This window comes from Tyto alba, unplaced genomic scaffold (genome assembly GCF_018691265.1).
Source record: "Tyto alba isolate M040663 unplaced genomic scaffold, T.alba_DEE_v4.0 Super-Scaffold_34, whole genome shotgun sequence".
In the NCBI taxonomy this organism is placed as follows: Eukaryota; Metazoa; Chordata; class Aves; order Strigiformes; family Tytonidae; genus Tyto; species Tyto alba.
In genome coordinates, this window is record NW_024881309.1 from 3,504,425 (window position 1) to 3,521,048 (window position 16,624).

Genomic DNA, 16,624 nt, shown 5'->3' on the forward strand with positions numbered 1-16,624 from the left:
TAAGCTAACCTACTGTGACAGAACACCATTAAAATCTACTTCAGATAGTGCTGCAATTAACAGCTGAAAACTAGAACCATCAACTCAAAGTATCTTGACACCAGCCTGCACTCACACACAATACCTTTATTTTAATACCTGCACCCCAGAGTGGCAATGAAGACAAGAAATTACTTCAAAAAGTTCTACTGTTGATTGAATAGGGATAGTGAAGTTGCTGGTCATTCAAACATTAATGTTAACTCCATTTTAGAAAAGCTAATCTGAAAATGGAACACGATTGTTCACTCTTCCTGTATAATAGCACAGCCACCCAGTTGTAGGTTACACTATGTCAAGGGTCTATAGAGAGGCTCTTCTGAGGAGCAGCGAGTCACACGAGATCTGAATATTTAAAGTACTAAGACCATTTTGCTAGCCTTGCATGAAGAGCTCTCTGTCAAATTCCCCAGTTCCATCCCATGCTAAACAGCCCCCAGTATTAGCAATTCTCCAGCTCCCTATTCCACAACAGATTCTATCTTGGGTCTTAACTATTAGGCAAGTCCCAAATCACCTCCTGCAACCCTAATCTCCAGCAATCAGAAAACAGCCAGAAGGGACCTCAAGAGGCCATCCAGGCCCTATTCTTACCCCTAGGAAGGATCATATGTCATTCCTGACAGATATTTGTTTAATCTGTTCTTAAAAGCCTCCAGTGATGGAGATTCCACAACTTCCCAAGGCAATGTATTCCTGTGCTCAACTATCTCTGCTGCTGAAACTTTTATGTTAATGTTTAACAGAAACATTTTTTTCTCTAATTTAAACACATTATTTCTTGTCCCATTCAGTACAGATATGGAGAACAGATTATTACCCATACCCCCTTACAACAACCTTCTGCATAATCGAAGACTTGTCTTCTCTCAGATTCTCTCCAGATTAAGTCCTGTTAACTGTAACCTCTTTTATTTCTCTGTAGGTTCCAACCTCACCCTCATGCAAGCCATGCAAACTGCCATCAAGCATCTCCACATAATTCCTAACAACCCTTTTCAAGCAAGCTCTGCCAGGAGGAATATCCAAGCTTTGTTCTGTTTACCCTTACTCTTTTATTTCTGACTTTACTTACACTTCACATTTAAAGTACACTTAGCCTATCCACTCAAGAAACCTCAAGGGAGAATTCTCTTCCAGTGCTGCTGTGACTGGCACATAGGACAGCAACATCACAAAAAGCAGATTCTAGGCAGCATTTTAGATGAAGCCCTCTAGTATCATACACACTAGTTAATTGCCTCTTTCTCCAGGACAACTCTTTACTTGACCTGACTACTCGAGTCTGGTATTCAGTATCTGACACCCAGTCTCCAAAGGATTCACTCACTGTAGATTTGATATCTGAAAGCTGTTAGGTAAACCCTAACATCTCAGCTGCACTGTAGTGCTCTCCTGTGTTTAGGAATGCAATGTGATTTCCATATAGAGAGTCATATCTGAATACAGCACATAAACATTTCACTTTTCCAGATTAATTCCAGTGCGTAGCCCAGTTGCTGTTTTGATTTTTTTTTAGTGTTACAAGTAGCACCTATTATTAATTTTAATGTCAAGGAGCTTTAGATTTTAACCTTAGCTACTATCTCTTCAAAGATCTTGTACATTAGGGTATTATTTTCAAATTCAGTTACAACCGTAAAAACTCATGTCAGACTGCCCTCTCCTGGTACACCAACATACTGCTAACACAACAAGAAAACCCAAGGAACTATTGCCCTTCTGTTCCCAAATCTAAAATTTTCATTGTGATACAAAAGCAAACCCCAAAATAAAACATCAAGGAAACTGTTTTGATAACTTCAGTAATGTTTCTAAAGCAGCATAAGATGAACAGCATTTAAGTAGTGAAGTTTCTTTCAAGTTGCCTTAGGAGTTCTTGTCTTAGGAAAAACTGATGATGTCTGTAGAGAAAAGTAAAAACATGCATAAAAATGGAACTGTTCTGTTTGCTTTTAAGCTTTATAAAAGCAGCCAAGTACATAAAGTATTTTATTCCACATCAATAATGTTAAAAACAAGGTCACAGAAGAGATCGTTTTCAACAGAAAGCTATTTCCTTCAAGCTGGCACAGGTATTTCACTAGGGCTGAAACAGAACAGTATGAAAAATGAAAGCAACAGCAAATGTTTAAGTAGACCACCTACAGTCATCACTTTTTATTACACTGTTCAAACTAGAAAAATGAAAGTAGTAAGATGACAGGTCAACTACTGAATAATATGCATTGTATTTAGTACATATATACCAAAGATTGGAAATGTCCAGAAATGAAGTACAGCTTTATTGTATGATGAATGTTTCACTTTACTTAGCCAATTTAATTTTAAAAAAATTATTGTTACATACAATAAAAATTTAAAAGCTTTTTTTTTTTTTTTAAAATGACCAACCTTCACACCAGAGAAGCAAAACTCTATCCCCCTGTTCATGCCCAGAAAGTAAAGCAAAGTCTTTTCAGAAGATGGTAACCGCTTCCCCGCCTCTACTCTTCCCCTTCAAGCCAGAAGTGATTTCTTTCTTATTTGTAGAGAATCTCAAGGGCTTTTTGAGGATAGTTTTGAAATCTGGAAGAAAATTCATGCAGATTTCAAAAGCAATTTATAAGGAATGATCAAGCACACAGGAAACATCAACACTTCAAGCAATTCTCGCCGTAAGGACATACTTCACAACATCATGGTTTAACTACTGAAGATAAAATCATGTTTTATCTACTTCAATTAAACTAAAAATATAACAAAATCTTAAGCTTGAATCATATTCTTTCAAATGAAGAGCCCTATCAGCAAAATGTGGATTAATATCAACTCCAAATCATCTAAAAAGTAACGTGTCACCACAGACCATATTTTTGAACTATGAAATTTGTTCCTCTTTACTTAAAACAGCTGGGAGTCACACATTTGCTGACATCTCTCCATTTAGCAACTGTAGCAAGAGGAGCAAATGTAGCCAGAGCGTTTTCTAAACACATCCAGTCTAATAATCCTGACTGTTTCAAGGGCAAAAATCCCACACAACTGTGCAGGTACCACAACTGTAAACATTTATACAAACACAAGAAAATCCCAAACTGTGATAAGATGCATACAAATTCATGCATAAACATTATTTAATTTTTATATATTGTCTTGCAACAGAATTCACTAGCCCCTACAAGCAATCCTTACAGCTGAGAAAAAATAGTCTCTGCCTTCTGGAAATGTCTGAACTTGGTGGTACAGAGAAAACTTGTAATTTGTTGAGGTTTTTATAATGTTAGGAGTGTTTAACTGCTATTGCTCTGTAGACAGCACTGAAGTATGAATACACGTAAGCAAGGACATAGACTACAATAAAGAGCTGATGTCAAATTTAATTCATGATGGGAGAAAAATTTTTTATCCTCTTGATTACCTGCCATGATTGTCTACTGGACCAATGCTCTGAGCCAAGCTAGGTCTTTCACACAGTTCTGATATTCAAGCATTTTAGGCACCAAGACAAGGAAAATCAGTTCTAAGTTAAACAGAAAATTAATAAAGAAATACTAAGTAAGGAAACATAAGTGTGAGAGAGAAGAAAACAGCACTTAGGAGAGTGAACATAAGAGTCTAATACTGACCTTCACTTTAGAAAATCAGAGGTAGCTGAAACCTCACTAAATGTTAGAGTTCTTTTCAAGAGGTATTTCTACTTCTTGGTAGTGTTTTGGGTTACTTCTGTCCTTCCTATAGGCAGAATTTGTTATGCTCCTTTTCCGGGTTTGAGACCAAGTTCTTGTTTCTTGAGGTGAGGATACAAACATGCTTTTTCTCCTCCATCTTTTGCAAGGACCATCATTAAGATTAAGAGAGTCATTGTTCTCCTTCCCTGGTGCTGAAAACAGGATGAGATTTTGTTCTTCACGGTGAATATTCTCAGATTCTGTAAGAATGGATGTGCTTATTGTTCTCCTGATTCTACAAGCAGAAGCTAGCAGGGGAGGCTTCCTTTGAATCTCATCAGGTACTTGAATCCATGCAAGCCCTTCCATTTCTGCATCTTTATGTAATCTCATGCTGCGCCTCACTACTCTTTCACCACTGGTACTGATCTTTCTTCTAAAAGGCTCTAAGGAGTCATTTTTTAGCTGAGGAACAGATAAGACTTCTTCCAAGTTAAAAGAAGAAACTGGAAGATTGTTTCCAGTTATTTCCAATTTTTCAACAGGAGGAAAATAGATGGCACTACAACTTCTTCTTCTTCGTGGACTACCTCTCACAGAACCTTTTTGTGGACACTCAGGTCTCTGGACATCCTTATGTACACTAGTGTCCTCTTGTTCCAGAAATTCTAGCCCAGTTAGTTGCTCTGCCTTATTTAGAGGATTTCCTTGTAATTCCTTGTTTTCTATCAAAGAACCACTTCCTTTTGCCTCTTTTATACATGCAGTCTCTTTACCTTCTTGGAAATAGTCAGATGTATCAAAACCATACTTTGCATCTGCCATAATGTTTGAAAACTATGGGGGAAAAAAAAAAAAAAAAAAAAGGGTTGTATTGTTTTTTTTTTTTTTTTTTTATTGTTTGTTTGTTTGTTTGTTTTGTTTTTTTAAACATAGGCGAAAGTTAGTCCACAAAAAAAGGGTTTCAAACAGTTGACAATTAAACAACTGTTATTGTTTTCCACACCAGGTCTAGTCATTCTCAAAAAAATCCCACCCAACCAACACAAAGAATCCTGCAGGTTGGAATCTGCTCCAGTGTGGGCCCAAACTCATGTCACTTGAGGCCTTGTTGAGTTCAGAATACCTCCCTTCCAAGGATGGAGATCCCATGGCCTCTCCAGGCAGCCTGTTCCAATGTTTAATCACTTAGTTTTTTTCTTCCCCCCAAGCATTACTTTTTTGATCCAACATCAAGCACAATTCTGACTTATTTTCTAGCAGTATCCTTAAGCATATTGGTTACCTTGTGATCAATGCCAGAAACAGACTTCAGATCACCATCGGACACCTGAAACACTGTATTACTGGAGCTGCTGGCTTCTCCCATGTCCAGGCCCTTAGAGCTTGAATACATGTGAACTGCACAGATGTTTTTCCCACTAATTCTTTCAACCGCTGGCTTCTGTTGAACATCCTTGCAAGCACTGCCAGATTTGGTATTATCTAAAAATATATCCTCTGAGTTAGAATAAACGCGTGATTACTTGACTCTACTTGAAGTACAAAATCTCTTTTAAATATTACAGAAAAAGCTTTATAGTATTTTACTTACATAAAAGTAACCTAAACAACCATTCTAGATAATTAGTGTAAAAAAAAAAAAAAAAAACAAAAAAACAAACAAAAACAGCCCAGAAAGCTACTGCACATCACTATTCATGCTCAACTTACCAGTGTTAGACACTATGAAAATATCAATATCCAGTCAAAGTACACAGAGGTGCGCTTTTTTTTTTGTCAGCTTCACACTTAGTCCAACAAGCGTTACATTTATGCAGTTAGAGATTATTAATCTATTAGATCCTCTGGACTCTACTGTTACAGAAGTAATTAAAAGTAAAAAACGTATATTGGGCTCCTCACCTATGCACAGAATTCAAGATAACTCTCAACATTTTTTTTATGAAACTGTCGAAACAAAAAATTAGGAGCAACATAAAGAGCAAGCCAAACCAAAACTAAAAACCACATTACCTGAAAAAAGTACATTTGCCTCTGGTGAGTTTGGAGATGAGGCAGAAGAGAAAACCTCTGGAATTTCAGGAATAGGGCTGAGAAGAGGTTTCTTAGAAGCCATCTCTCTTTCCCCATATAAAGATTTTTTTACTTTTTTCTTTCTTCTTTTCCCATAGCTTGTATGTTTTGTTTTCTGAAAAGATTGAGAAGACCAAATTATCCTGGACAATATTTTCCAACAAATAAGTAACACCATTACTGGATTTTGATGGCTAACAGTTGTTTCCCCTAAAATGAAGGCTCCACTCATTCTGCCATCTACAAATTAATCTAAAAACTCCAAGCAGGGGATAATTACTTCTCAAACATGAGATCTGATTTTTGTTTCATTTAACCGAATCTAGAAATCAAAGAAATTAGTCTTTCACCTCAAAACTACAGCTTCTTCATTCATGCTTAGTTTGAAGAGGAATGTGCATTTTCCCTTCCAATACATGAAAGCAAAAATCTTTTAGGAGTCTCACAGCTTTATAATACTTAACTAGCACGTAACTGGGCAAGTTCAAAGAACTACTACAGCATACACTTGGTAAAAGAACCACCATAAACTCATTTTCTGTCTGAAAGGTGACACTCCCCCCCTTCACCTCCACAAAGTATCCTTTTTGCCCTAAAAGTATTTAAACCTGGCTAGTCAGCCTTAACAAGCAATAAGGAAAAGGGGGGTGTGGCAGTAAGTGGAGGTAAACAAGATAGGCGTGAAAAAGAGAATATTGGCAAAAACAGCATACCTAATACCTTCTAGAAAATCTTTGTAATAAAGATCAAAATAATCATGTAAGACACAAAAAAGGAGACACACTTGTATAGAGAAATAAAGGCAACATCCACCAACTGCAGTGGGCTGTCACTTACTTGTGTCTTTTTGGCAGCAGATGTGGTTATATTATTTTGTCTTTGAAGCTTGTTCTTTCTTGGATTTTTAGTATCATTAGCATTCTTAGTATTTGTGGCTCTTGAGACGCTAAAATCAGTTCCCTCTGAAATGATTCTACACTGTTGACAAACATGAATTTTAAGTTGTTGGGGTCCATGTGTAAGTGCACATGCATACACTCGCCTTTTTAAAAAATACTCCAGAGTCCAGCAGTTAGAAGAATCACATTGTAATTAGTCTCTGTTATTTCATATACAAGGTCATAAGAGTTAGACACTCGTAACTGGAAATTAACATTTACAGAGCTAGTCTGTTCATCCAGTACAGTATAACCCTATTTGTGCAAAAATGACATCATAATGAGAAAATAGTAAATTTTCATCTTCAGTTATTTCTTTCAGAGAAGATGTGTTACTTTTTTGTATTACCTATTTTTTGCCTTCCCCCTCCCTCCACACTAGGAACTGTATAACACTGAAGTCTGAAAGCACTTCTTGCAGAATCATTGTACAATAAATTCTATGCATCTTAAAATTCCAGCAACCAGAAGATACACATGTATGATACTCTGCCTTATGGCTAGCAGAGAAAAAGGTTAACAAGACTGAAGGTCTGTCGCAGTGGACTTGGGAACACAACCACGTTTTTGGTGATACCAAAAGTCATCGCAGGCTGCAGAATAAACTTGACTTTATTAGCCTCTATCTCATGTTCCTAGATTTCAAAGAAATTAAACCAGATAGAAAAATCAGACAGAAAACTTTGTTTCCATTCTCCTAAATTTTCTGTGATTCTAAGTTTTTAGACTCCCATGAATGAAGCCACTGACCCTATCAATGAAACTATTAATACATCTCTTCTAAATTTTGTCAGACTATTTGGGAAAGCTCCTGGAAAAGTCAACAGAAATAGTGAATTTAAATACCAGATTATAACCAAAAAATGTTTTCAATAACTGGAAAATCACTTTCACTCAAAAATGAGATTTCCTTAAGACAATTACCTGCACTAACTTGAGACGTTTGCATATAACTGGATATACACAATCCTCATACTTGAACCTGTAAAAACTCTTTTAAGTATCAGGAGGTATAAAAGAAAATTCTGCTGAAGAAGATAAAAAAAAAAAAAAAAACCAAAACAAACAAACCATTATCACTAAAGAAGCTTACCTTTCTTTTAGTAGAAGAATTAGTTGTTATCATATCAGACTTGTCAGTTTCTGCTAATATATATGAAGAAAACAAGAATATTGATTCAGTTTCATCACAAAAAGCTAATCACATTTTGAGGAAATTATCCACAGTTTCTTACATACACAGTGTGTTTAGGCATCTTAGTATTGAGGACTATCAAACACAGCAAGATTAAAAAAAAAAACAACAACAAAAAAAAACCAACAACAACAACAAAAACCACCAAAACCCAACGGCTTGCTTTACAAAACAGAGGAAAACAGAAATTGTGAGGATTTGGTAACAAAATAATTAGCACTTACACAGCTTTCACATAGATACATGCATACACATGCACAACCCCCCTTCAATTTTCTTTGTTGTTGTCTTGCTTGCTATTTTAAAACCATCAAAATTACAATATCAGAGTCAAGATAGTAATCCCAATTACTTAAAGCAGTAAGTCTAATTAGATCAGCCACTTTCACAGAAAAATACCACAAGGTCAAATAACATCCAGTTAACCTAAATAACAGGTAAACACTGCAGCTACTGCAACAACCTTGAGAAGAAAGCAAGAACATTTAGATTTTAGCACAACTGAAATATATCCACTGTATAAAACAACAAAAACAAAAAATGCCTGTGTCATCTCTCAATTTCCAGATACAGAAAGACGCATTATCTAATGAAAAAAATACAAGTTGGGGTTACCTTCTGTATTTTCAACAGGTAAGGGGTCTTCTGCAGCAACAGGACCCTCCACTAACTCTTCAAGAGGCTCACCACATTCCTTTAAAAAAAAAGTTAAATCTTTTGGCAATATACTATACCAGATATATACTGAAAAACACCTGGTCCATTAGTGTTTGGAACAGCCAGGCAATTTTATTTTTTTTTCCTTAAAGAACGTGGCAGCTCATTTGCTGTATATGGCAAAAAGAAATAGAGTAGCTAAAGTATATGAATAATCCAAGGCAAAAACATTTCATGTGCTACCAGTATTCAACTTTAAACATAGCTCTACAGGCCAAAATGCTATTTAGAATTCATAAAGCAAAAGCAAAAGTTCTCAATCTCATTCTAAAGTTTCAAGTGGACTGTATTTTAATATTTGAGAAATTTCTTTTTAAAACCAAGCATACTGGAGGAAAAAAATTAAACAAAAATTGAACATTCATAGAGACTAAGTGGCTCTTTTTATAGCTTGGGAAAAAAAAAACACAAACCCAAAAAACTCACATCATTGCAATCAAAGTTTGGCTGAGGTAATGGTTCTTCAGTGAGACTTGACCCTGCAGAAGGGCTAGTACTCTGTAATCCTGGAAAACGGACTGGAGTTGCTCCTTTGCGCAATGGAGTATTTGCAGGCAAAGTTTTGTCAAATATTTCTGGGCTTAGAACTTTTCCAAAAGTAACTCTCTTCTTCTTTGGCATTTCATAACTATGTCTTTCAGTTTTCTCTATTGTAATAAAATACATAGAATGGTTAGTGAACTTAAAAGCTTTCATAGAGCAGAGACTTTTCAAGGCCTTTTATGGGTCTTAACATTCTCTTAAAAATCACACCATCACCCCCAACCAAAGAGCAAAATACCACCTATACCTGTCCTGTGGATTCAACCACAATTTTCACTATAGCTTTATTACAGTATCAAGAATTAAGGAAGAAAGAAAATAGATGACTAGAAATGACTAGCTGTTCTGCAAGTTCCAGTTGACAAGTATAAAATCTCTTGAAAAACAAGTGATACTATTCTAGTATGAGAGGCTTTCTGAAGCTTTAATGTGGAATTATTTTTTTTTTTTTTTTAAATACACATTATTTTCCTTGCCAATCTTATTTTCCACTTCATTCAGTAGGATGCCATACATGAGCTACTTCAGTGGTGCTTAATGCATATAATTCTTCACATTTACCAGAGAGGCAAAACCTTATGAACCCACATATTGCTCTGCCTATTTAAAAAACAAGAGGAATCTAACCTGTTTGCAGTGTGTCAGAGATTTCCGCACAATTGGAGACTGCAGGAGATTCACCTCCTCCTCTGTCAACTGCATCATTTGAGTATTCCTATCAAATTTAAGTGATACAATCACCTATTCAGTACTACAATTAAAATATTGTCCATGTTCAAATCAAAGTGAAAACAACTTTTTCTGTAAGCAGCATTTAATAATCAGTCCTATTGTTTAAAAAAACTACTTGTTTTCTAAATTAATAAAACTCAGCAACATACATCTAGATCTTCACATCACATGAAAGCTTCAAAGCTTCCAAGATGACCAAACAGCAAACAGATATCCACTGATAGCATTGAATTGCTTCTGATGCATGTCAATTACTCAAAAAGTATCTTTAACCACGATTCAACTTCTGGCAGTTCAATAATGACCGCAGAAGTTCAGCCTTAGTATCAGTACTTCCATGTAAGTCAGTTAACCAACCTTCGTGCTCTCCATTAGTTGCTTCACTGGTGTTTTCTTCAATACGGATCGCAGATGGGAGCCACTCTGTGTACACTCATTTAATGAAATATTTCTCGTTTGCAGTGGTGTGATAGGTGGCTTGCTTTCATCAAATATTTCCAGGCTCAGTTCTTCCACAAAGCTAACTTTCTTTCTGCTTAGATCTGATATAACATTACTTCTAATGTCTTTACTGATGTGGTCAGAACTGAAATCTTCAGAGCAAGTAGACAGATATGACAATTAAGGACTGAAGTAAAATTGTGAAGACTTTAGTATTAGCTACATGAACTATAAATGTACACATCTCCATAGATTCTGTGCAGCAACATCACCAAAAAATCCCCTTATTTCTAAATTTCTGCTATTACTGTGCCATATTTACAGGTCATTTTCAGAAATTTAAAGTAAAAAGAGGAGCACTGTATGAAGGAAAATTCTCATCCATGTAAATTGGGGGGAAAAAAAAAAATCTATTCTTTAATGTAGAGAGAGGGACCCTGTACATTAACATCCCTCTTTCCTTCACAGGCATGAACTACTCAATTATATTTTTCCCTAAAAATGGCCTGACTAGCAAAATTACAGAAAACTCTAAACAATCTTTCCCAGCCTGTGTCTCAGTTTGAGCTTGCTTTTTCTATCAGAATCAAACTGCTAACATACCACCCAAGAGGCCCTACCCCACCTTCCAAATATAAAAGCTATTTCCTTCCTATGAATTGTGCTTAACTAAAACCATGTTTAAAGCTATGCTCTACTGAATGAGCTCTGAATTCAGTTTATAAACTGGGACTTGAGCCTCCTCTGCAGCAGCTCTTGAATAGATCATTATTTGCAGTCCTTTTTTTTTTATTGTTCCCTCATCAGCCTTTATGTCAAAGTTGTATCAGATTTCTACTGCATTATAAATTGTAGACAAAACAACAGACATGGGATGACTGCTTGTGAAACATTTCCTTACATATCATACAAGTCTAAGTATTTTTGTTTTCTAATAAGAATATAACAAAGATTTATAAGAGTGATGAATCCTCTTACCATGGCCTGTTTCTAAGATATCTCTAATTAGAACAGCCTCACAGGACTCAATAGGATTGTGTTGCTCATAAACCCATTCCTAGAGAAAAAGTTACAAGATTTTATATATATAATATCTCTCTCATCTATTTATATACACACCCAAACAACATGATAAAGAAATAAAAAACTATTTGCAAATGTTGCCTTTTAAAATAGCATGAACTATAGAGTTTTTTAACCTCATAGACAAGGATTTCAGTTCTCAGTCATCCACTACTTCAGTTGAATTTATTTTCCCAAAACATCAAGGCTAAATGCTTAAAAAGATTAGACATCAGAAATGAAAAAAAGACGGAATGAAAAACCTGTATATTTTAATCACCGATTCAGGCAGGTTTTTTCCTCACCTCCATACAACTGTTACACTATCACAGCTGTTTTACAGCTCCAGCAGCATCAGAGGACACACCTAGCAAAACAGACCCCGTCTCCACATTTTATGCCACTAATAAATGGGCCATTAGAGATACTGATGTAGAAGACAAATTAACTTCTCCATCAGTATAAAAGTATATAATTTTTTTGGTATGAAATATCAAATAACTGCCAAGCAGACACAAGGTGAAGATTAAGAATTACATTCAAAGTCATCCCAGTGATGAATAAATTTTTTTTTGATATCTGAAAAAAGCTGTATTTGCCAGATCTGTGAATGTGACATCTCACATGGTTACAGCTGAGGATTCCGAAGAATCAAGACATACTTAAATTTTATTATTAGAATAAAATAAGTTTTTCCATCTGAATATCAAAAGAGAGCATAATCTTACTGACTAGAACAACTTAGAGCATCCACACTGATCATTTACAGGAAAACTGAGCCCATCCTCAGAAAAGCCAGCAGCAGGTATCGGAGGTTAGGCTGTATTCATGGTCAGTCCCACCATATCAGTGCCCATGCCAGATTTTGCTTCCTTTGACTTGTCATAATAAGATGCATTATTCTTACAAGAGAGATTTGCTGTGCTACTTGATTTCTCCATGTGCTTTGCCCACACTTATCTAAGTACCTCTGAAACAGCAGCAGCAGGTTCAGCGACAGTCACATCTTGACATGGAGACAAGATGCTGCAGATCTTGATATCAGATTTACTGCTGTTGGTCAAATTTTGTCTTAAACTTTCTTTGGAATCAGCTCCACTGTTGTATGACATGAGCTTTTCACTCCACTGATCCAGGTTCCGCTCTTTTGTAAAAGGTACTTTGTTGTGAGCTGCATCAATTAAACCCAAAACAAATAACAAAAAACAAACCACAAACTTCAGGTTTTCAATGAATGCTCTTTCTGTGTTTCTTCATCAAAAGGACAGTGAGATTCAAAAAGCTAGGTAATTTTCTAGTCAGGAAAAAGAAAACATGCATTTTTTAGTTCTACTTTGAAAGTAACATTACCAAATCTTCAAAACAAAGCAAGTTACTCTCTTCATATAAATGTTATTAAGAGCACCAATACCAGAGAAGTAATACAGTATCATCCTCTCACAGTTACTACAGCACTGCCCTGACTTGCTTTTGCAATACTTAAAATTTCCATTAAGAAATAAGGATGCTAACACCACAGTAATGTCATGTGATTTCTAAAATTACTGCACTTAAAAGTTATTAAGCAAAAGTCTGCACATCACCATCAAAAGAGGTAACAGTTACAACTGCTAAAACCAGTCGTCATAAAAACCATTCTGTTTCATGGAAGAAGTGTGAAAACACCAACGCTTAGTGAAAAGTAAATTAAAGGGTATAAATCTAGAAAGTAAAACTAAGAAAACAGTCACAAAAAATACTAGTCTTCATTTTTCTTCAGAGGTTATTCAGAAAAAACAATATTCAAGATGCTCTAAGAAAAAAAATAGGTTTAAATGAATGAAAAACCTCAAACCAAACATAAAAAAACCTGTGCCAATCCTTAAAAAGGGAGATTTTTTTTTGTTTTATATTAAGTGTTTGTAATTTTGTACTTTTTGGCCTACAGGAAGGCATGATGTTTAAGATAAATCATTGACCAGAAACACAATCAACTTACACGAGCCTGCTTCCTGGGAAACATCATCCACTTTCGACAGGCCAGAGAAGCCAGTCGCCCCCTCAGCTTCTTGTACTGATTTAAACGATGCTTGAAAGGCATTGATCTTGTCCTTCAGCGACCTGACATTTTCATGTTTAAAGGGACTAACCTGCTAAAACAAAATTAACCTCATGAGACTTCCCCCTGCCCCCCGCCATTATGACAGAGGCTTTATTACTTAGTATTTGTACTTTGGCATAAAACAAACTCAGAGGAGTAAATCTTGTATTTAACATGGCTGCAATTTTTGTTGTATGATAAAAATATGCAAAAAAGAAAATCTGTTATGTTCTACTACCTTTCCTAATCGGTCCCTCTAGACCACATCCAGAATTTGTTTACTGACTAGTCTATACTAGTTGAAGTTAAGAACAAGTCTGATTAAAAACCACCTCACTTATGCTAGTATTTACTTTACTTTGAACTATCAACACTTTAATTAACCACAAATCAAGCATGATAAATGCAGGAAAGTAAAGGTTGTGGTAAACAAAAGTTAAAATACATGAGCATGGAGAAAAGACTCCAGACTCTACACAAACAAAACCTCTAACATCCCCTTATTCTAAAGCAAGGTGTTCAAGGGAAGCCAACAAAATTAAGGCCATGGTTATTCCTTCTACTGGCTTCTTCCTGAGACTTGGCTTCTCTTTCTGCCAGATTTGATTCCTGGGAGGAACTAAGCATCAGATGTTTGAGAAAGACTCACCTGTGCAATAGCTTCTTTTTGCCTGTCACTTCTCTGTTGGGCAAGGTATCGAATAAGGGTGTTATTTTCTGGTGACCCCCGTAATCCAATTGTTGATCTTCGTCTAAATTTTAATGAAGTTGGAGACTTCCCTGAAATGGCGACAAGATAAAAAAAAAAAAAAAATTTTTTTTGGTAAGAACACCTAAAGCTTTAATTTTTTTTTTTTTGTAAGAGTGATTTCTGCTATTTATGAAAACATCCTTCCTGACCAAAAGCAAATTAGTTTCCTAAAAGCAAGTTAATATTTACTTAAACTATATACCAACTGAGAAGTTGTCTTTTTTTTTTACTTTTTCAATTGCTAGTAAAGGGTCTGTCTACCAATACTTGCAGAATTTGTCTTAATACTCCCTTTTGAAACTCACATGACACCTAAGCAACTGGACAGAAAAAAGTTAATAGGGAATTAAAGCAACATTGTATCACAATCCTATTCTTGGGCATATTCAAACCCAGCCAGACAACTGGAACTTGACCTAAATTGAAGCTTTCGATAAGTGCTTGGGCAAGATGACCTCCAGATGTTCCTCGGAGACGGACAACAGTCATTAGTCACTCCAGCCTTACCTATAGAGTGTTTAGTAAAACTTTCTTGAGTAATTCCAAATTCAGCAATTGTTACAGCTGCAAAATCAACAGGGTTTTTCCTCTGGTTCTCTGACATTCCAGAGTCAGGTATTTCTTCTGCTTTTTCCACATTACATGTCAAGTAGCCTTCAGCCCCCAAAGAAACACGTCTACTTCCTGAAAAATTTTCCTTACTGCTCAAAGGCAAGGTGGGTTCACCAACTGTATTCCCTTTTAGTTTATCAGAAAAGCATTCAGTGAACCCACAGCTAACAACATCCTCCTTCTTGTGGTACGATTCCTTCTTGAGGCCTTCGCAATATTTCAGGGTGCATTTTTGCAACTGCGCCTGGTTCCCATCATTTAAATTCTCCTTCTTGGATGCCTTTACAGCTTTTGACTTGGCCACTTTGCAAATCTTCTGGTCTTTTGACTGATTGGGGAAAGAGGCCTCTTCCTTCTCTTCAGTGTATCTACCCCCATTTTCTTTAATTTTCAGGGGAACATTTATATTCTTAAATCGTCTGTGCATTGTTAGTGACTTATTTTAAGAAACATTTAATCAGCATTTGCTCTCCTGTAATCACATACCTATCAAAAAGAAAAAAGAGATTTTAAATAGGTATTTGGTAAGAGCAAGAGTTTGCATTCTCAAGCTTCTACAAATCTAGGCTTTTCCTGTAACAGAGCGTGGTGGAAAGGGAAAGTCGTATCTCCAGAAAGCTACATAGACAGGACACAAAGGGCTAGCACCATAACGGAAAATGCACGGCAATATAAACCTGCAAGAGGTGTTTAACGAGTAAGGAAATACAAGGCTATGCTTTCACCCTTTATAAAACTTATAATCTCAGTTAGTATAAAATGTTAAGCATAATCACACTGGGATCGTTCTGCTGTTTTGCAACAAGCATTAGCAGTTTAATACTAGCTGCAAAATTTCAGACACTGCTTGCATTTCGCTTCTTGGATTTTAAGTTAAGCATGCAGAACTCAATAACGTCTGTCTGAAACTTTGGCTCCACAAACATATGCATTTTCCCGTATTTTGCGTAACACGAATCAAGCTGTTAAACACCGCGTTCGGAACTGTTTTGGGCTTGTTTTTTTTTTTTTTTTTTTTTTTGTTTTGTTTTTGCTTTTTTTAACGCGCACGTTAAAATGACATGCCTCCATCTACCCGGTCATACAATCGAGAGGCGATTGTGGGAGAGGTCGGTGTCCAACACCGCCCCAAAGGTTCCCCCCGGCCCCCTCAGCGCTCGCCCCCTTGCACCTCGCTGCCCTCACCCACACACCCCCCTCAGACACCCTTCCGACATGTCCCCCCTCACCACCCCCTTCCTATCCCCCCACCTTACCCCTCACGGCCGCCCTCACGCCCGCCCCAGCACTCCCCCACAGCCGCCGGGCCCCTGCCCGCCTCCTACGTTCAAACCGGGCCGCAGCGCTGCGTAGCGCTGCGTATCCCTCCGCGCCCTCGCCCCTCTCGCCCCGCCGGCATGGCGCCCAAAGGCGCATGGAGGGAGGGAGGGAGGGCGGCCCAGGAGATGCCGGGCCCGGGTCGCACCCCCACCCCGCGCTGGCGCCGCTTCACGGCGAGGGAGACGGACGGACTGACGGACGGGGGACTACTTGGCTCGCTGCGCGCGGAGGGATCGCGGACCGTTGCTCACGCCCCATTTTGAAAAAAAAAAAAAAGGGGCAAAACCACCACAAACGGTTCGTTCAACGTGCGGCGCCCACGTGCCAGGCGGGGCCAATCAAGGGCGGCACTGCCTCAACTCACGATAATATCGGGATCTGTTCCTCTCGATTGGCTGCCGGCCAGCCGCTCCGTGGGCATTTCCCCGCCCATCCCTCCCCGCCTTTGCCCCGCCACTGCGGCGGGGC

At 37.4% G+C, this 16,624-nt stretch overlaps 1 protein-coding gene across 6 annotated transcripts; it reads right to left on the reverse strand.

Annotated features, from left to right (window-relative positions):
- Positions 1 to 1,660: 1,660 nt before the first annotated feature.
- Positions 1,661 to 16,410, reverse strand: CDCA2 (cell division cycle associated 2). Of its 6 annotated transcripts, XR_006166155.1 has the most exons (17): positions 16,162 to 16,260; positions 14,732 to 15,322; positions 14,123 to 14,253; positions 13,372 to 13,525; positions 12,362 to 12,564; positions 11,310 to 11,388; positions 10,248 to 10,483; positions 9,786 to 9,873; positions 9,042 to 9,262; positions 8,514 to 8,592; positions 7,797 to 7,849; positions 6,603 to 6,743; positions 5,706 to 5,880; positions 4,975 to 5,174; positions 3,648 to 4,526; positions 2,434 to 2,607; positions 1,661 to 1,943 (listed from the first exon to the last, which is right to left on the reverse strand). XR_006166155.1 is itself a non-coding variant. In XM_032990008.2 (16 exons), exons 2-15 carry the CDS (start codon positions 15,261 to 15,263, stop codon positions 3,684 to 3,686), a joined length of 3,135 nt encoding a protein of 1,044 aa, XP_032845899.2. In that variant the 5' UTR covers positions 15,264 to 15,322; positions 16,308 to 16,410; the 3' UTR covers positions 2,019 to 2,607; positions 3,648 to 3,683. The 6 variants fall into 6 exon arrangements, 5 of the variants coding, with proteins under 5 accessions (XP_032845899.2, XP_032845900.2, XP_032845901.2 ...); XM_032990008.2 differs by lacking the exons at positions 1,661 to 1,943; positions 16,162 to 16,260 and adding an exon at positions 16,308 to 16,410 and having other exon boundaries at positions 2,019 to 2,607; XM_032990009.2 differs by lacking the exon at positions 1,661 to 1,943 and having other exon boundaries at positions 2,019 to 2,607; positions 13,372 to 13,522.
- Positions 16,411 to 16,624: the final 214 nt, after the last annotated feature.